The sequence below is a fragment of the Triplophysa rosa genome, linkage group LG21, assembly GCF_024868665.1.
Source record: "Triplophysa rosa linkage group LG21, Trosa_1v2, whole genome shotgun sequence".
Classification (NCBI taxonomy): domain Eukaryota; kingdom Metazoa; phylum Chordata; class Actinopteri; order Cypriniformes; family Nemacheilidae; genus Triplophysa; species Triplophysa rosa.
Genome location: NC_079910.1, coordinates 9,529,772 through 9,549,806, shown reverse-complemented (window position 1 = coordinate 9,549,806; position 20,035 = coordinate 9,529,772). Strand labels below are relative to the sequence as shown.

At 37.7% G+C, this 20,035-nt stretch overlaps 2 protein-coding genes across 2 annotated transcripts; one reads left to right on the top strand and one right to left on the bottom strand.

The window, feature by feature from the left end:
* The first annotated feature begins 774 nt into the window (after positions 1-774).
* Positions 775-9,664, top strand: clcnk (chloride channel K). The gene is made up of 20 exons (XM_057319536.1): positions 775-2,370; positions 2,454-2,613; positions 2,691-2,822; positions 3,005-3,133; positions 3,840-3,979; positions 4,092-4,169; positions 4,257-4,332; positions 4,444-4,569; positions 4,804-4,888; positions 5,065-5,166; positions 5,281-5,365; positions 5,456-5,620; positions 5,696-5,765; positions 5,952-6,041; positions 6,159-6,375; positions 6,550-6,683; positions 7,885-7,955; positions 8,089-8,169; positions 8,275-8,361; positions 8,699-9,664. Exons 2-20 carry the CDS (start codon positions 2,457-2,459, stop codon positions 8,735-8,737), a joined length of 2,064 nt encoding a protein of 687 aa, XP_057175519.1. The 5' UTR covers positions 775-2,370; positions 2,454-2,456; the 3' UTR covers positions 8,738-9,664.
* Positions 9,665-12,169: 2,505 nt separating this feature from the next.
* fam131c (family with sequence similarity 131 member C) lies at positions 12,170-19,604 on the bottom strand. Its single transcript, XM_057319519.1, has 6 exons — positions 19,326-19,604; positions 17,976-18,046; positions 17,613-17,703; positions 16,293-16,523; positions 15,353-15,451; positions 12,170-13,978 (listed from the first exon to the last, which is right to left on the bottom strand). Exons 1-6 carry the CDS (start codon positions 19,354-19,356, stop codon positions 13,710-13,712), a joined length of 792 nt encoding a protein of 263 aa, XP_057175502.1. The 5' UTR covers positions 19,357-19,604; the 3' UTR covers positions 12,170-13,709.
* Positions 19,605-20,035: the final 431 nt, after the last annotated feature.

Below are 20,035 nucleotides of genomic sequence, written 5' to 3'. Positions count from 1 at the left end.
GAGAGAGAGAGAGACAGAAAGAGAGAGAGCGCTTTTAATCTGTCGGCAGTATAATCGCTACTGGCACAGTTTGTCCTCAAGCTTATGTGAGTTCACATTATAACATTCACTTGATATCCTCCCAGGTATTGATCTGAATTGTAGATATCATTGGACGGCTCTTAGGGGAGCATTTTGTAACAGCATGAATACACAGAAGAGCATGTGGAGCTAAACAATTTGGTCAAAACTTAAAGTGTCAAAACACGGGTTGCCCAATTAACACCTGCTGGTAGATTTTGTAACTACACCATCTGGCTGCAGTCATTTTTATCCATTGGCAGTGCTTTACTTTAAAAGTAGCTGTGTGTCATGAGAAAAAAAGATGTTTTACCAGTGCCTGATTTCTTTTTTTTGGGAGCTCTTGAAAGCGTCAATAGACTATTTTTTCATACTTTTCCTTGTCTTTCTGTCTTTCACATCACAGCTAAAGATAGTCACTCGGGATGGGTTAGGGACTGTGTGCATTCTTGTGTCAATCAGCATTGTAATGATGACACTTACATGGCATTTATAGCTCAGAAACCATGACAGGAGAACTGAGCACCAAAGAGCGAGGGTTGGGGATGTTCAAACGGCCATAATACCCATAATGTTTTTGATCAACTCTGTTTTTATTGGTTTTTGTGTAGAACCCCCGAGAACAATACAGTGTGTAAACTGTATACAATTCCAGAATACAATTTTAAAAAATAATAAATAGAATAAATAAATAAAAAAAGAAAATATGATTTAACAAAAAATGAACAAATTAATCAAATACATATACAAATATATATAATACACATAACGTTTACACTATGAGGTTTATTTGAAAATGGTTTGTTTATAGTTGGGATAGGGATAGGACAAAGTATTTTAACATTCAACAATGTACAATATTCATCGTGATTGTTCCAAAGTGTTTAGTTAAAGCTAATATCATGTATCTGAAGTGAATTTTAAATCTACATTGCCAGCTCAAAGAAAGAATTGTGCATTAAGCTGCTTTGCTCATTTTAGGTTGCTGATCATTTCTTCAGGATTGTCACTGCGTCTCAATATGACTAGCTTGATTTGTAGGGTCTATGGGACAGAAACACAGTCACAATGATGCTCTAACAATACAAAATATCACAAATCAAGAAATAATACATGATGAGTTAGAAAACAAATATATAGACAAGCTGTATCCATATACGCCCCTGTCAAAATATATTCACAAATCTATTGTTTTGTTTGCTTCTGTGACTGATTCTGTAACACACTTATCCCATATCTGAGAAAAAAAACGATGAATATTGACAGGAAATACAAAGACAATATGGAATGACAGATGGAAACCATTCACCAGTCACAGAGTGAGAGGCAAGCATTATTATTGTGACATTTCACACATATTCCCCCGTTGATTTGGCTACTCCTCTGAGAATAACAGATTTGAGTCTACCAGGAGGGATATAACAATTCGAAACAGTGGGGTTGAATTTCAAATAAACAGCAAGTTTTACCTTTTGGCACTCAGGGTGGGGGTTTCGCAAGACCCGCAAGGGGGTTTTTATTATATACACACCCATGGTTGGCTCCACCTGATGTAAATGATGCACCGTGTTATTTGTTAAAAAATCATCATGCCTGTCATATAAATTTCACAGGGTAAATGTAAAAGACAACAGATGTTGATTGTGTGTGAAATACCCATGGGCAGATGGGCATACTATGTATTTAGTACATATATAGTATATTTGCACCGCAGTAGCACCACATGATTTTAGAAATTCTGTGTGAAATAGAACTAATTGAAAATCAATTACACTGTGTGTGGGGGGGTGCCTTTGATTGCTTTCACCTTGAATGAAGGTTAATGCAACACGAATCAGTGCTCAAATCGAGGAAATGGGCCAATCGCATGAAGTATGCAAAAGTGGGTACACTTTTTAATTCATATTGCTCTTTTCATTTTAGTCAGGACTCATTAAAGCAAGTGAGTGGTATATGCACACAGTGCACAGTTGTAAAGGTCAGCTGGTTTATATAAATTGATATGCCCTTTCTGCCATTGCACCAAAGATCCGCAACAGGTCATTTTATCAGCCACCTAATTAAAAGGTCCAAAAGGCCAAAGGAGCTCCGTCTAACATTTGCAAGATCAAAAAGAAAAAAAAGGAAACTTCAATCTCACATTGTTCCAATTCAGTGGATGCCCAGAGGCGAAGCAGTCAAAGACAAGCACCATAAATAAGTTAAAGCTTAATTTTCCATTCATGCGACATCTAGTGACGCCAGGGTGGTGGAGGGTTGGGATCTGAAACTGACCTCAACGTCTTTCATGTGGAGTGCACAGGCTGACAGGTGAGCTCTTTTTAAACTTTATTTTGAGAAATTAAAATAAATTGTCAATGGACAATTTCTCATCATTTACATTACATTGACAGGCAATGGATCAGACTTGCGTTGATGTGAAGCGTCCTGATACAAATGAAGAACAGTGCACACATCAAGATAAGACAGATGCAGATAATACGGAGGAAAAGCTAATCAGCTCTCACAAGCACCTGTGGAAACCATGGAAACATGAGCGGTCACGGATCAGAGGTGAGGGGGATTATTTCAGTGAAATCAACACAAATTATTCCAAACAACTGCAATCGATGTGCTTTGAATTTGTGCAGACTGTGTGCTGTGTGTGAAGAAGACGATGGTCTCTTTGGCTAGTATGGAGTGGTATTGTTATGCCCTTTTAGGCATGCTTACTGCTCTAATAAGCTTCTTCATGGACACGACTGTGACCAAGGTGCTGAACGGTGAGCCGCTCCACAACAGTACCAAATTTACATGATGAGAAAAAGACAGAGGAAAGTTAACTGTTTAAGGTCTGAAGCATGTTAGCAGGTGTGTAGGGCAAGGTCTTTCAAAAGCACACTTCACCTCATGCTCACTAGCGTTTATAATACACTGATTAGCCTGTGCCCTTGTCTCTTATTAGCTCACCAGTGGCTGTACGGTTGTCTTAAGGGTCACCACCTGCTGCAATTCCTCTGCTGGACGCTGTACCCTGCCTGCCTCTGTGCTTTATCCACTGGATTTTCACACAGCATCTGCCCATCCTCTGCAGGTCAACCCATCACAGACATATCTTTAAAAATCCAGAATGCTTATATTAAAGGGATTGTTCATCTTCAAAATTAAATTCTGTCATCATTCCCCCCCCCCCCCTTTGTTATTTTAAACCTGTAGACTTTCCTTCTTCTGCAAAACACAAAAGAAGATTGTTGGTAACCAAACAACTACGGTACCCATTGACCTGCATTGGTTTTGTGTTCGTATAGAAGTGAATGGGTACCATTGTTGTTTGGTTACCAACATTCTTCAAAATATCTTCTTTTGTGTTCTGCAGAACAAAGAAAGTCATACTGGTTTGAAAAGACAGGAGGGAGAGTGAATAAATGATGACAGAATTTTCATTTATGGGTGAACCGTCCCTTTAAATCAGTCCAGTTTAGATTGTCATGCATTTACCACATCTCTGTTCCATTGATTTCCTGTTTAAACCAATATAGGAAGAATTGTGGAAAGGAGTGTTTAAATTCTGACCAAACATCATTTTTAAATATAGTTATAGCTTTGAATGACATGATAGTTGATAACAGAAAATTCAATTTAGAGCAAATGGCCTATGGAAGGCACAAGTTAATTGGACTGACCAAGTCTAATCTAAAAGTTTTCACAAAAATATGAGAAAACACAAACATGATTTGCACACAAAGTGCTGTTTGTTCAATTCGAGTTGGGACATTCATGTCTCGCTCCCAATCCCTCAGGTTCTGGTGTTCCTGAGGTGAGAGCTATTCTCTTAGGGATGGACATGCCAGATTACCTGTCCCTTTCCAATTTGTTTGCTAAAGTGGTTGGATTGACCTGCACGCTCGCCTCAGGCAGCACTGTGTTTCTCGGCAAAGTGGTAAGGACCTGTTTTATACGCAAATGAGGGCTGTATGGCTTTATGAGCAGAATGGGTAAACTGACATTCTGAATATATTGACCTTTTGCAATAAAACGTGTCATCTCAATAGGGTCCCTTTGTCCACTTATCCACTATGGTGGGTGCGTTCATGAATCGCCTGCATGTTTCCTGTCGTGGCGGAAAGCAGGTACACGTAAACCATGCAGCAATCTGAGGACAGGATGGAAATTGTATATTACTTATGCTAATGATTTTTTTCATCTCTGTCTGGCAGAACATATCGAAAGGAGAAATGCTGGTTGTGGCATCAGCAGTGGGCGTGGCAAGCTGTTTTGGGGCTCCAATCAGTGGTCAGTTGATGTAAACACCTTGGTCTCTTTCAGCACTATGAAGAAGCATGTCATATAATGCCATCAGTCCATCAGTTTTTGCCTCACTTATATCTTTATCTTATTTTTTAGGGGTTTTGTTCAGTATAGAGGTGATGGGGTCTCATTATTCGGTCAGAGATTACTGTCCCTGCTTCTTTGCAGCCGCTTGTGGAGCAATAACCTTCAGATTGCTTTCTGTTTGTAGCAGAGATCAAGGTGAGAGTGTTTTCACTACCTAGAGCGCCCTCTGATGGATGGTGGTAGTTTTTACCTTAAAGGGATTGTTTAAGCAAAAATAAAATTCTGTCATTATGTATTCTCCCACGTGTTGTTTAAAACCTGTATATGACTCTTTCTTTTGTGGAACACAAAAGAATATATTTTGAGAAATGTATCAGTGGTTTTGTGTTCATGAGGGTGAATAAATGATAAAAATCATTTTCTCAACAGAAACCATCCAGGCCCTGTTTAAAACCAGCTACCCTGCTGAGTTGCCTTTCCAGCCGTTTGAAATATTTCTCTTTGCTTTAGTTGGGTAAGTTTTCAGGTTAAACGTTACAATTCAACACAATTATGTGACTGTCTATCAATCCCAACAATCACTGTCATACAAATCTAAATTTGATTGTTAGTCTGTCCCTGATGAATAGTGTATACTGAGCATCATTATGTTGTTTATATCTGTAGGTTTCTTTGTTTCCTCTGATTCAGGCTGATCTGTGGTTTTATCTGCTGTTTTTACTTATACTGTCATCGCTGGGCTCTGCGGTTTGTCAAGACAAACAAACCCATCAGCAGACTTTTGGCAACAGAGTGAGCATCAGAAAGACTCATGTCATACTAGAGATTTGTTGTTTAGGGTATCTGCTGTTTTAAATGATGTCCGATAGCAACCTCACGCTGGCTTACGTTTCTATATTTATCCAGAAAGGCTATTTATTCAGCCATCGTGGCATTTCTTCTCGCCTGCTTTACGTTTTATCACTCGGCAGGACGTTTCATAGCTGCTGAGGTGAGGATCCTTTTCAGGATTACTGGCAGTATAATGGAAATGCTTTCTCTACTGCTGTGTTTACCATAAATGTGACTTTGTTCCTAATAGCTCACAATGAAGCAGCTGCTTTCTTCCCTGTTAGATGCCACATCATGGTACAACATTTCCCAGAATTCCACAGGGCTGCCTGAGCCCCAGAACACATTCTGGCAGGCATGGAACCCACCGGATGGAAGTTACTTCAAAACACTGGGAATGTTTATTCTTACTAAGGTGAAATGAAATGAACATGAAATAACATTATTCGTTTTCATGACCTAATTTTTAACAACTTTCTTGTTGGTTAAGGTTGGGCTGTTGGTTGTGGCGTGTACCTTGCCTTTACCTGCTGGCTACTTCATGCCAGTGTTTATTTATGGTAGGTAAAATAAAGTAATTATAATGCCCAATGCTTATAATGACAAACATCATAAGTTAACTGAATAAAAATATATTGTTTTTCAAATGTCTTCAGTAATACAAAATCCAAAATAGCAGTTGCCAAAATGTAGTTTTTGTAACCAAGTCATTTTCAATTTATAAAGTAAACAGATGTGTTGTCTAGGTGCTGCTGTTGGGCGTTTTGTGGGTGAGGTGTCTGCCTATGTTTTCTCAGCAAAGCTTCAGTTAAACCCGGGGGGCTACGCTTTAGCAGGTAAACAAACGTATTAACCTGTCAATTTACTGCATGAAGATTATCAATACTGCGGGCTGACTCAGATGATAAGACCTCTTTAAATATATGGGGCTCTATTTTGGTGCGTGTGTGTAGGAGCAGCAGCTTACTCTGGGGCTGTAACACAAACGCTCTCTCCTGCCTTATTGGCTATAGAGATGACCGGCCAGTGTACTCATGCGGTCCCTGCCTTGGTTGCTACGTTGATATCCAACGCGGTGGCTCGAGCAAAGCATCGCCCATCTTTCTACGATGGCATATCCCTTATTAAAAAGCTCCCACATTTGCCATCTTTCATCCGGGCTTGTCCAAAGTGAGTAAACTGTTCACTTGTTGCCATCAGGTTGTGGCTGGAAATTTAACTCTTTTTTTCTTAAGCCGACAGAGCAATTTTTTACTAAATTAAGACCTTAAAGATTCTGGGGGAGGCATGAAGGCATTGATGGCTGGATAGTGTAGTGATTTCATCATGAACGCTTCCCCGCAGGTTGGCCTCAGTTCAGATCAAGCAGTTTGAGATCCCAACAGGTGTAGTGCTGGAGAGAGCTGAGGGACTGACAAGTGTGCAGAAAATCTTAAATGTTAACACGGAGACCGAATTCCCTGTTGTGGACTCTCATGGTGAGTCTGATGTGTGAATTTCAAGGTTAAAAAAATAAAGATTTTACCTGCTGGCTAATGTTGCCCTGGAAACATGTTCACTGGCCCTAAATGATTTTGTTTTAATTCATTGTCATTACAATGTACAAAAAAAGTCTAAAGTCTATATTTTCTAAATAAAATCTGAAACATAATGGGGTTTATGAAGAACAAAAAAATGGTATTCTACAATTTAAAATAAATAATAAAATAAATAAATATAATTTAAATAAATAAATACACTTAATAAAATAAATAAATGAAATTAACAAAATAAATAAAACAATGAAGAATAATAAATAAATAAGTAAATAAAATGTGTAAATATTTTATTTAATAATATTATTCAAAATATTTTTCATTCAATTTTTTTTGGAAAAGATAACCTGACATTCCTGTTAAAGACGAAAGGCTGTATATAAACTAAATAAATAAGTAAATAAATCAAATTAGCAAAATAAATAATACAATTTATAATAATTAATAAATAAGTAAATAAAATGTGTAAATATTTATTTAATATTATTCAAAATATTTTTCATTCAATTTTTTTTTTGAAAAGATAACCTGACATTCCTGTTAAAGAAGAAAGGCTGCATATAAACTAAATAAATAAGTAAATAAATAAAATGAGCAAAATAAATAATACAATTTATAATAATTAATAAATAAGTAAATAAAATGTGTTACATATTTTATTTAATAATATTATAAAAAATATTTATCATTAAAATAATAAGAAAAGATGTGTTTAATTTTCATTATTACCTTCTGCACTGATGATCGTTCACAGAACAAGACGCCGACCAGTTGTCACAACAGGCAGAGTAAACACATGCGCAGAGTTATTTTTAAGTGTCGGCTAGGCGTGTGTCCTTATGAATCTCACTCATACTGGGCCATATTTATTGTTGAGCACTCATCTTCCACGTCATCAGCGCAGCACCACAATTTAATCTCTTCACTTTAATAATAGTTGCTCTACAGCGCATTTCAGTGCTTGACAAAGCAGAGCGATCGCTGTTGAAAAGGCCAAATGTCAAATGATTCTGTAATGATGACTGAAGAGACAGCCGAGACGGGACTCTCCAGATAATGATTCGATATAGTACTGTTGAATGAAATGGGACTAATGCTCAGAAGCTTGACTTTGCAATAATCTAGTTTCTCTATTGTCTGATAGACTCTCTCACTCTCCTGGGCACAGTCAACAGATCACTGCTGCGAGACTTTCTGTATGAGCATAAAGATGAGGTAATTAAACCTATTATTTGCTGACTCACAGCGAGAATTGTGCAAAGTTACTGATGACATTAGTAATGAAGAAATAATGAATGGATTTGTATTAAGCTGGCTTCTCAGCATCGCTAAATGATTTGTCTTGCAGGGGTTGTGTAAACAGTTAGAAGAAGCATGTGCTATTCAACCTGTCAGACTACAACTGACTCCAGAAACCACAGTACAGCAGGTGCAGTGTGAAAATAAACTGGATTAACATATTGACTGGATCACAATGTTTATGGTTTGTGCAGATGTTCTTCGACATTGGGCATGTTTGTGTATGTTCTGTCAGGCCCATTGTATCATGAACATGACGGGCGAGAGGTGTTTGTTTGTAACGGAGAATGGGCGGCTGTGTGGTGTCCTCACACGGAATGAGGTGATAAAGAGTAGCCAGTTTACAAAGACACACATGTACAAAGACAAAAATATTGTTGCTGTCCTTCCGAAACCTCAGATGTCCAAATTGCTGTTTTTTAGAAAAGGGAAATAACACTGTACTTTTAAAATTATGAAATTCTGTGTTGTCAAAGTTGACAAGCTCATGTAATACTTTTTATATTTGCAAAACCCAGTGATAAACATAATAGGTAATGATGGAGAGACGAGGTTTCAAAAGAACAGCAGCAATATACATTCATACACTGGTTATGCTGTATTAATGGACTGTGTGAAAACGGCCAAAATGTTTTTTAACACTTGATTTTTTCTTCCAGATGAAGAAAATAATCGAAGAGATGGCAAAGGAGGTCTAATGCATGGATGAGAAGCCCAAATGTTAGAACAGGCATTGATTTATGCTTCCCACTTAAATCTCATTATTGTAATAATCATCCGTAATGTTTCTTTTGGTGGTGATTTTACTTGCATTATTATATGGAAATCAAGCAATAATTATTCATTGTAAAATAATGAGAAGGTGATCTTCTCATTGAAATGAAGCAGGAGTCCAACTGGGCTAAACTCCCCAAAAGATTTTCTACTTCTAACAACATCATAACATTTTCCTAAATATGTAATATTCATGTCCATATGGTCATTGTGTGCAGTGACCAGAGGTAAATTTTGAGGTAGATTACAGTTGCATTCTCAGATTGTGTGGTTTAGCCAAGTCAATAAGAAATTGTATATATTTTTCATCGACAGTTTTAGGCCATGTTGTCTTAATTGATTGAACCCAACTGTTCTAACACCATGAGCTATAGTGATTACATTATAACCGATACTGACCGTCTTTAAAACTGACCCTGTTACATACAGTCAAACAAAAAGTTATTCAGGCACCAGATATATTTTTTTAGTGGGTGCAGGACACTGTAGTTCGTTTGTGAGGATAGCAAAATAAAGTAAACTGTCATATTATAGTCAAAAAATCTTTATACAGTGGACTACCAGTAAAATTGATCAAAATTTGGGACCAAATTATTCAGACCCTTTGACCTGACCATGTTTTGCTTAAGTGTTTTTTCTTTAATTGCTAATGCGACCTTTTTACACCACAGACTGAACAAAATGAAGCATTGCTTGTTGATTGGTTGCCCTAAATTGGTATTATCAAATTGTGTACTTAAATTTAACAGCTGACAGAAACAACTGAATGAAATGGACTATCTTGTTGTAACCCCTCATGGCTTATCTACTATACTGTATGACCAACACTGGAATAAAAGAGCAGTTCTGAACAAAGGCTTCAGTAACAAAAGACCGTTGTTTGATTTCTCGGCCATCCAAAACCGTTTCTTTTTCTCTGTATTATCCTCATTATTCTGTGTATGCGTTAAACACCCACTGCTTGTTCCCCATAAGAGGTTTCAGAAGAATTCATTTAAATTCTCAATATACGTCTCCTTAATATATTTGGTTGAAATTGAATTCCAGTTACAAACACCATTTTGATTCTGCTCACCACCCCAGAGCCTCTATCTACACAATTAAATCCTACTTTTAGGTTTTTGACGTTATCTCACCTAATGTGCTGTCTATTATAAATGCATCCCTGTATAATAGCATTGTCCTGTCGTGTCTTAAACATGCGGTGGTTCACCCCCTGATTAAAAAACCAAATCTGGATTTCTCTGATCTTCAAAATTACAGACCTATTTCTAAGGCGCCCTTTCTGCTGAAAGTTCTGGAAAAAAGTGGTCTTAAACCAATTTACTCCGTATTTAATATCCAACAATATTTTGGATCCCTTTCAGTCTGGTTTTAAGGCCAAGCATAGTACCGAGTCTGCCCTCTTAAGAGTGACAAATGACATCCTACTATCAATTGACTCTGGTAAATGTGTAGCACTTATGTTGTTAGATTTAAGTGCATCTTTTGATACCGTGGACCATTGCATTTTGTTAAACAGATTCAAACATGAGGTTGGTATCCGTGACACTGCATTAGTTTGGTTTGAGTCTTATCTTTCAAACAGGAGCATATCTGTTGAAATTGGAGAATTTTCTTCATCTCCAACGCCGATTACATGTGGGGTACCACAGGGTTCAATTTTGGGTCCAGTCTTATTTTCTCTTTATATGCTCCCCTTACGTTTGATTTTTTAGCGTCATAAGGTTTCTTATCACATATATGCAGATGATACCCAGTTTTATTTGCCATTAGACTCTGGCAGTGATTCTGTTCCTTCATTGCCTGCTTAAAGGATATTAAAGAATGGATGGATGTAAATTTTCTCCAGCTGAATGAGAAAAAGTCTGAGGTCATCCTCTTTGGCTCAAAAGCACTGATTGATAATTACAGTACTCTCCTGGGACCACGACAGACAAATAACCACCGATATGTAAAAAACTTGGGGGTTATCTTTGATTGCCACTTGAAGTTTGATAAACAAGTAAACTCTGTGGTCAGGGCTAGCTTTTTCCAACTAAAGCAGCTGCGAAAGTTAAAATCTTTCCTTTCTTTCAGTGACTTGGAGACAGTTATTCACGCATTTATCTCCTCAAGGCTTGATTACTGCAACGGCTTGTATGCTGGAATTAGTCAGTCATCACTCTCACGACTTCAATTGGTACAAATGCTGCAGCTCTATTTTTGACTGGGACAAAAAAGCGGGACCACATTTCACACATCAGAGCCTCCCTCCACTGGCTTCCGGTGAAGCAAAGAATTGATTTTAAGGTCTTGACATTTGTTTTTAAAGCTTTACAAGGACTTGCTCATTCTTATATATCAGATCTTCTAAATCTTTATTCACCTCAGAGATCTCTCAGATCTTCAGACCAGCTATTGTTGAACGTCCCGAAATCTCATTTGAAATCTATGGGTGACAGGTCTTTTTCAGTCTATGCTCCTAAACTCTGGAATACGCTACTCAGCAAAACCGCCAGTGTTAAAAAAGGTCAAATTAACACTCACAGTGTATATATAATCCACACTATCGAAGTGTGGATTATGTATACACTGTGAGAGTTAATTTGACCTTTTTTAACACTGGCAATTTGCTGTGTACCAGTAACGATCAAAGCCTCTCCTACATTAACTGCTTTTAAAACATCTAATAAGACATTTCTTTTTTCTCATGCTTATTTATAAGTAGGTTTTTATTTTGTATTTTTTTACTGTACTAGGGGTTGTAGTTTGTGTTTTAGCATTTCTTTTTATGAAATATGATGTAATGTACTGTATGTTGTATACTTGTTTTTAGTTGAAATACTCATTTGACATGATTTGTTATTTTTAAGTATGTTGTTACTATTGCTATGTGAAGCACTTTGGTCAACACTTGTGTTGTTTTAAGGCGCTATACAAATAAACTTGACCTTGACCTTACTTCAAATCCCCCCCCCCCCCCCCCCCCCCCAAAGCACAGAAGCAGCCATGCACATTATCTGACACCACAATAGGATCACACTGTGTAAACTTCTATTAAAAGACCCTAGAGCATGATAACACTTGACCATTCCACCTCCCAACACTCAGCTATCCTCTTCTCCTTCTGCCACTGTATCTATTAGAATTCCCCACATCTCTCCTTTCCCTCTTCCTCTCTCTCTCTCTCTCTCTCTCCAACACCTCTCTTTTGTTAGTGGAGTGTGAATAGGGCTAATTACGGAGAGAAGGTAGACGATTGTTATTCCACCTATGCCACTTTTGTGTCTTACAGAACAGTCGCATGAACGCGCATGAATTTTCTCGTCAACAAGCATTTTCCGCAGCAATATAAATTTGAGATCCTTTTTAAGATGAAATCATAATTTACACGTACAAAGGACTTTTCACAAATATGACAGGTTGACACATTCATTACCACAACATGAAGGCAAGTTACTCAAAGGCAGCTGAGGTAACACTTTTGTTTCACTTCTACATAGTGTGTACATCTGTGTCAAGTGTGACCACACCCCTTTAAAAGCTGAAGTGTGTCATTTTTTATGTTAAAATACTTTCTTCGATTAGACAAAAACAGAAGTATGCCTTTTGAAGGTTGATTTTGCTGAAAAGTGTAAACACTGTGGCTATGAGCTTTCCAACCAGCTCAACCAACGACATTAGTTTGAGGCCGGGCCATTGTTTTACAACCAAGGGCATTGTCCGGGAACCTTGTTTTTTTATTTGGTGACACTGGTAGCACTGAAATTACACACTTCAGCAAATATACAGCTGCGAAAAAAATTAAGAGACCATTTCAAAATTATTTCAAGTTTTTCTGAGTTTACTAGGTAGCCTGTATGTTTAGGTAAAATTATCATTTTTGTTTCATTCTGTGAACTACTAAAAATATTTCTCCCAAATTTCAAATAAAAATATTGTTTCTATTTGCATTTATTTGCAGAAAATGAAAGGTGGAGAAACAGGTCAAAACAACAGAAAAGATGCTGTGTATTTTTTTAGACCTCAAATACAGCAAAGAAAACAAGTTCATATTCACTTCACTTTTAAGCAATACAACAGTAATATTTGTACATGTATTTAGAAAAAGTAAAAAAACGATTTTTATATGTGATAACCTCGATTTGTCTCACAGTTTTCATGTGTCTTGTCATGCTGTCAGTCTTTCACATTGCTTTTGGATGACTTTGTCACTCGTGAGGTTTGATTTTGTTGAAATTCATCAGACATTGGAATGACAACAATACATCTAGAACTGTATTTTTTTCCGCAGCTGTGTATCCGGTCATTTGATACATTTGTTACATATTTTACACTCAAAGTCTCTATAATAACATTCAGCAAAATCTTTCAAATCCCACAGTCCCAAGAAATAACTGCAGCTGTACTCAAAGGCATAAATCGTTTCCATCTTCCCAAGTCCTTACAAAAGATTTCTATTCACCCTGTAGCCTCATTGAGTTGCTCTTGGGAGAAATACACTAGCAGAAATGTCTGTGCTCTATCTGGGAGATGAAAGCCTGTAAATTTTGTCTCTCTCATCCTCAGTCTATAGCACTAATAGGGATCCTCTTCTTTTTGATGGTCTAGCAGTGCTGAACGGGTGCTGTAAATGTCAAGTTGTGTTAATAGCGTGACCCTGTTACTTAAAATCCAATCATCATTACTGGAAACAGAGAGGGTTTCATCTGGGAAAAGGTCATGTGATATGGAATTAGCATGATCTTGTGTACATCGATCCCTGCATTCATTGTTTGAAGACGCTCGACGGCAGCTATTACGTAGTTTAACGGTAAAGCGATAACCTCGTTGCGCGTAACTTCATACAGTCTCTCTCTCGCATCGCCAAACACAAACAATAGACAATATGCTGACCCTTCCCATCACCAGCGGTCAGTTATAAAACACCTCATCCTCAGATAGAGAAATACTGTCCGCATGTCGCACGCTTCCTTCCGACGGGGAGATTCTGTGCTGTGGTATAGGACGTTGTGTGTCCATCGGAGAATAGGAACGACTGGGGGAATGAGACTTTGGGGGCTGAGAAGGAGCCAATGAGCTGGTTTCATCATAAGCTTCCATATGCATCCTGTATAAGTGCTGAGGAACACCCAGACTCCCTCCATCCAACAGGAACTGAGAAAGATAGAGGCCCTCGGGGTCTGCGAAGACATCATCAACATCATTACGAGAGCAGGAATTAAAACGACCTCAAGCACAAAGAGCGTCTTTCTCTGACAGAATGAAAATTGTATTATAAATGAAGATGTCCATTAAGTACAAGCTCAATAAAGACCGCTGATGTGCTCGAACTATGAGTCATTCTGTCCCCAACACATTCTCACAACAGAAACATTTCAGTCTTTTATTAATGCACCCGGATATGAGGCTCATCAATATCAGAGTATAATGTTGTTATTCATTTTGCACCTGGCTCATCTGCGTTGGCCATTTATCATTATTCTGTGCCTATTACTGTAAAAGGGCTATCATTCTCTTCATAATGAAATAATAGTTTTTACACCGGCTGGTACACAGCGAGATGAACTAAATGGTGAGCATGATTTAACTTGTGCACGTCTGTAAGCGATGAGAACAGGAATATAATATCTATATAACAAAAAAACATACAAAAAAGTATAAACAAACGCATATTCAATGTATGTATGTACAGCCACAGAAAAAATTAAAGAGGCCATTTTAAGACCATCTTCAGTTTTTCTGAATTTACTATTTATAGTTATGTGTTTAGGTAAAATGATTATTTTTGTTTTATTCTTTGAACTACTAACAATATTTCTCCCAAATTTCACATAAAAATATTCTATTTGCTTTTTTTGCAGAAAATGAAAACTGGAGAAACAGGTTAAAATAGCAGAAAAGATGCTCTGAATTTTTTCAAACCTCAAATACTGCAAAGAAAACAGTACTGTTCATATTTCATATTAACTTTTAGAATGTTAGAATGAAAAGCTTATATTTACTTTCAAGCAATACAACAGTAATATTTGTACAAGTAAAAAAATAATATTTTTTATCACAAAAATATATTTGATGTGATAACCTCGATTTTTAACACAGTTTTCATGTGTCTTGTCATGCTGTCAGTCTTTCACATTGCTGTTGGATGACTTTATGTCACTCCTGAGGTTTGCTTTTGTTGAAATTCAACAGACAAAATTTGAAATGGTCTCAAAAATGTTTCCACAGCTGTATATATGGCTGTATTCTACATGTGTGACAGATTTTTGTAAATAATTTCGATATTATTACCTTCCCCATATTATCATACAACCATGAATTTTCATTCCAGCATTTATGACCAGCCAGCTTAGCAGCAACACCTTAAATCTTATATATTTGAATATTGTATTCAGTTTTTTCCATCGGATTTCTGCTGCTTAAGCCAGGCAACTACTGTGTTGTTGTTGTTTTAGCACACCAGCCTATTGATTTTATTTTATTGATTATTTTAGCATAAATACGTCCATCGTGGAATTGGAACTTTGAGTCCATGCTTTTTAATGGGTTCTTACCTTGTAATGGGATTGTGCTGGTTGTCAATTGACTTTCAACGTCCTCTGTGGACCAGGCATTCATCGCTGCTTCAGCCAGGGCAAACTGTTCTGCCACGCCTGGGAGAGACACAACATAAATCTTTAAGAGCGGAAAAATGAAGATTCAACTGTAAAAAAAACTGTTGTTTCAACTTAAAATTTTAAGGCAGGGTAACTTTTTTTAAGTTAATTAAACTCAACGAGTTTAGTCAATTCAACAAGAAATGTATTGAGTTAACTAACATTTTTAAGTTGAATTAATTTAAAATGTTAAGACAACCATTTTAAGTTGAACCAACAAAAAAAGGTTTTTTTACAGTGTGAGCACCTGTCTGCTCACAACAGAAAACAAACTCTCAGACAGGTTGCAACTAATATGTCAATATATCCATATTTTTGTATTTGTTATGCAGATGTGAGTGTTCTTTTATTTGACAATCGTTGTAATCAGATATGTTTGTTCACACAATGCATTTAGTATCTGTAAAAAAAAATATATATATATATATATATATATTGTTGTTCATTCTCTCCTTTGCTTACTCCAGCTCTAATCCTCCTATAGCATGGCCTTTTAAACTAACGGCACTGTTTAGCGTGTTGACAAAATGTTTATATGCTCTCCTGCTTGTAATTCGTTTTGGATAAAAGCATATGCCAAATGAATAAATGTAAATGTAAATCTGTTGTATTTACAGTAGTTGCTATAGTGACCGAAGTGTCAGCACAATACCAAGAACCGTACAATAGCAGACATTGTAAAAAGACAGATGGGGATTGATGCTTACCTACATCAAAAGCTTGTTAAATTAGATTAATAACGCCACATTTTTCAAAGTGCATTGTGTGATGTAAATGCAGCACAAAATGTTAGTGATTCAATTTCTATGTTAAATAGGCCTATAAAACGGCCGTATACCTGCAGCAAATCGAGCTTCCTTGATTTCATCAGTTAGATGAGAGTAGAGCTGTTCGTCCTCCTGCAGTGCCGCTCCGACACCTCCCCTGCCCCCTCCATCTCTGCTCCAGCCACACCATCCTCCTCCAGATGCCTCCCCTCCCCAACTCTTCCACTCAATCAGATGGGCGACCCGGCCCTGAGCCATCGCAGTGGGCTTAGTGATGTGGTCCTTAATGGTTGCCAGCAGTCCTAAGGAGATCGTAGCGATTAGCATGGGTGCGAATCAAATGAAAGAAAAGAAGACATGGAAGGAGATGAAAATGTGCTGTTTAAAAGAGAGATATGACATTGTTGGATTCTAGATAAAAACTTCTTTTCAAATCACAAAGAAGTCAAAAAGCAAAGAAAATTTTGCAAAAACATAATTTCCATACACTAAAAATGTTGGATTATTTTTAAACCATGGTTGGGTCAAAAGGGGAAAAACCCAACTCAACCCAAGTATTTTTAGAGTGTAGGCACAAATGCATTTCTTGTTAACAGGCCCTACTAATTTATTACTGATGTGAAAAAGAAAAATGACACAATGGATCCTGGACAAATTAGATGTCAAGCTACTTTCCAAACCATAAAAACAGCATCAAAAGCAAAGAAAGTTTGTGGAAATCATAATTTCTCTATAGGCACATTGCAATTCATTGTTATTATGGAAAGTCCCTGTATTACTAATGTGAGAAATAACAACATCAGATCCTGAATAAATTGGCACAAAAATTAAGAGATGTTATAAGCTTCTCGCCAAAAGCAAAGAAAGGTCCTAACTTATTACTGATGTGCTGCCATCCATGTGACCAGTTTTTTAAGTGGCTTTTTAATAGCTTCCCCCTCCCCCAAGTGCTTAATTTATCCAAATTTGTTAGATAAAAAGTAAGAAATTAAGCATTTTGGTTAATCATAGATTTGCCGGTCACTCATTTGAACTCATAATACATATTTCATTGGCAGGTGACGGCATTTATAATTAAACCAAATAGATAAAAGGTTATTTAAAAAAGATTAAAAACCCATAACACAGTCTCAGTAATTAACTTCCTGAAGCGAGTGGGCGTGGAGTGGAGCTTAAAAACAGGAGGAAAAGAAAACAGGTGGTTAAAGATGCACTGTACGAGAAAGAGAGAGAGAGAGATGTGCATAAATGAGATATGCAAGCAGAGGGAAATTATATTAGCAGGTTTGCGTAGAGGTCGACTGCACTTCATTCAGATGAATGATTCTGAATGATAACAAAAACATAGCAAAACAACACATCCTGTGTCTAACATGCTCTGTGTTCCTCACCCAGCAGGGAAGATGTGGCTAGTTCTCCAATGTCATACCCACTGCTGCTCCTTTTATCTGACATAGCCCCGTTATAGGACTGATGGTTATCCTGAATGAATCGACAAGAGATATACATGACAGCCTTACATACTGAATACAAGCTTTTGAAACATCACATATCCAAGCAAGGCGGTGAATCATAGGTGCTAATTACACCTAACAAGATGCTTTTCGTAACTCTCGCACATCCTCAGAGTGTGAAAGCACTCTTGTGTATCTTTAAAATGTACACATTTTTATAGACTGTTAGAGAGACTTCTATATATTTTTGAATAGCTCATGGTTATAAACAAGCCTAAGTGATTTGTGTCATAAATGTACCTTAAAAATGGGCTGTCCCTCAGTGTAAGAGTGAAGCTCTTCCATGGGGTGTTGCTGGCCACCTTGAAGCTCTGTAGATACACATACATGCTGCTGTTATTGTTTACTTAAAAATATATATTTCCACAATAATATATAGAAGTGCAGTGTTTGTTTGCATGTGCTAATGTGCCCTTCTGAGTTTGAACTGGAGTGGACGGATGGGACTCGTTCCTGTTGCTCTTGTGTTTCCATAGCAACAAGAGATTGTCTTGACAACACCTCCCTGGGGATCCCCGGTGCACGAGAACACATTTTCGTCACGGGCCGCATCTCATTGAGGTGAGACCTCAAAGAGGACAGCTAATCTGTGGAGCTTCGTGGCCCACCAACAATGTTTATGGACATTTGTTAATAAGTATCAAATGACAACGTGTGACCTTTACAATGGCACACGTCACCCACGTGACCCCCGGTAAAACCCACCTCCCATACATCACACCTGCATTATACATAAGTTTCGACCCTGGCGTTTAGCACGCAACGTTCTGTCTTAGCTACGGCGTCCCTGTACCTTCTCACCCGTGCACGAAGAACAGACAAACAAACACTGCCCCCGCTCCATGGGATTTACACATCATCCACCTGACTGCAACCTTGTTGCTTGGTATTTCCTGGGAGAACACCTTGAAGATTAAATGTCATCTCTTGCCTTAAAGGGACAGTTCGTCCAAAAACACCGTTAACTACCACAGTAGGAAAAATTACAATAGTAGTCAAAAGTGCCCCAGAACAGATTCCTTTCCTACATTCTTCAAAATATCATCTTTAGTGTTCAAAAGAACAAAGAAATTCATGAAGCAATTTTTCCTACTTTGATAGTCAATGGTGGCCAAGAACTGTTTGGTTACAAGCATTCTTACAAATATCTTTTTCTGTGATAAAGGCAATAAAATCCCTCAGTGTAGGAGGACAATATTTTGACAACCATAACACAATATAAATTCCCAATTTTATACCAATTTACTTGTTTTGCTCACAGAGAAAATCCCACATTGTTACTGCAACACTTATCTATCTCGAACACGAAAGATTCAAAAACAATTCTACAATCTGGTACTATTCACACCAGCCGCACCTGCATAAACATTCATTTTGCAGTCTAAATAATACACATAACAATACACTGTGAACATTATACACATCAGTTCATTATGGAGCGCTTATGGAAATGCTCTGCGTGGTGGAGATAACAGACAGGTGGATTGAACAGACTGAAAGGTAAGCTGATGGACACAGGACGCAAAGAGAACAAGACTCACATAAGACCCAGAGACAGATAAACTCACAGACAATTAGGACGAGACTGACCTTGGTGACCTTTGCAGAGGCAGGAGCCCATGTTTAACAGCTAAGCAGTTATCTGTTCACCATGCTGAGTTAAAGTGGGGCGACGGGGGAGTACTAACAACAACAGAGAGAAAGAGAGAGCGAGGGGGGATATGGAACAGACTGAGAGAGCCAACTAGATGATAGAGGTGGAGAAAAGTCAGAAGGAAAAAGATTGGTCCAAAAGAAGGATAAAAGAAGCTGTGGTGTCCATCTGTACACTGAAGCACTGTTTCATAAGTGGGGATGCAAGTGAGGAGAGAGAGAGTAAGTAGGGAAAACTGCACGCTGACTGTCTGCGTAGAGTCCCTCCCCTCCAGGTCCTCTTTTCTCCTCCCCCTTCTGTTCTCTTTCTGTACCACAGCACCGCAAGTTCAACACCTTCTGAATACTGAAAATGCCACCTTTCATTGAGGTTAAATGGGTGAAAAGAGTGTGTAATCATGCGAACGTGTCAGAGAACAAGACTGATAGACCGATGACAGGAGAGAGAAAATAATGGTAGCTAAACGTGTGGGATTAGATACATTCTGGTCGAGTTGTGCAATGCGGCTGAAATTTTTAGGGCAGCGTAAAAAAATCTTTGAGGAATTAAAACAAGATTTGCTGTCAGCTCATATGTAAACATGTAAAGACTTTAGCTTTGTGCTGCCCTCTAGTGGTCCTACAGTGAAGGTGCATACAGAACAGTC

Excerpts from the sequence above, each read along its gene's own strand:
- clcnk (XM_057319536.1), top strand. The coding sequence starts at position 2,457 with ATGGATCAGACTTGCGTTGATGTGAAGCGTCCTGATACAAATGAAGAA. Across the intron at positions 4,570-4,803 it reads TGTTTGTAGCAGAGATCAAG|AAACCATCCAGGCCCTGTTT; the intron begins GTGAGAGTGTTT and ends TTTTCTCAACAG. Across the intron at positions 6,684-7,884 it reads CCCTGTTGTGGACTCTCATG|ACTCTCTCACTCTCCTGGGC; the intron begins GTGAGTCTGATG and ends ATTGTCTGATAG.
- fam131c (XM_057319519.1), bottom strand. The coding sequence starts at position 19,356 with ATGGGCTCCTGCCTCTGCAAAGGTCACCAAG. Across the intron at positions 18,047-19,325 it reads CCTCTGCAAAGGTCACCAAG|AGCTTCAAGGTGGCCAGCAA; the intron begins GTCAGTCTCGTC and ends GTGTATCTACAG. Across the intron at positions 17,704-17,975 it reads AGGGACAGCCCATTTTTAAG|GATAACCATCAGTCCTATAA; the intron begins GTACATTTATGA and ends CGATTCATTCAG.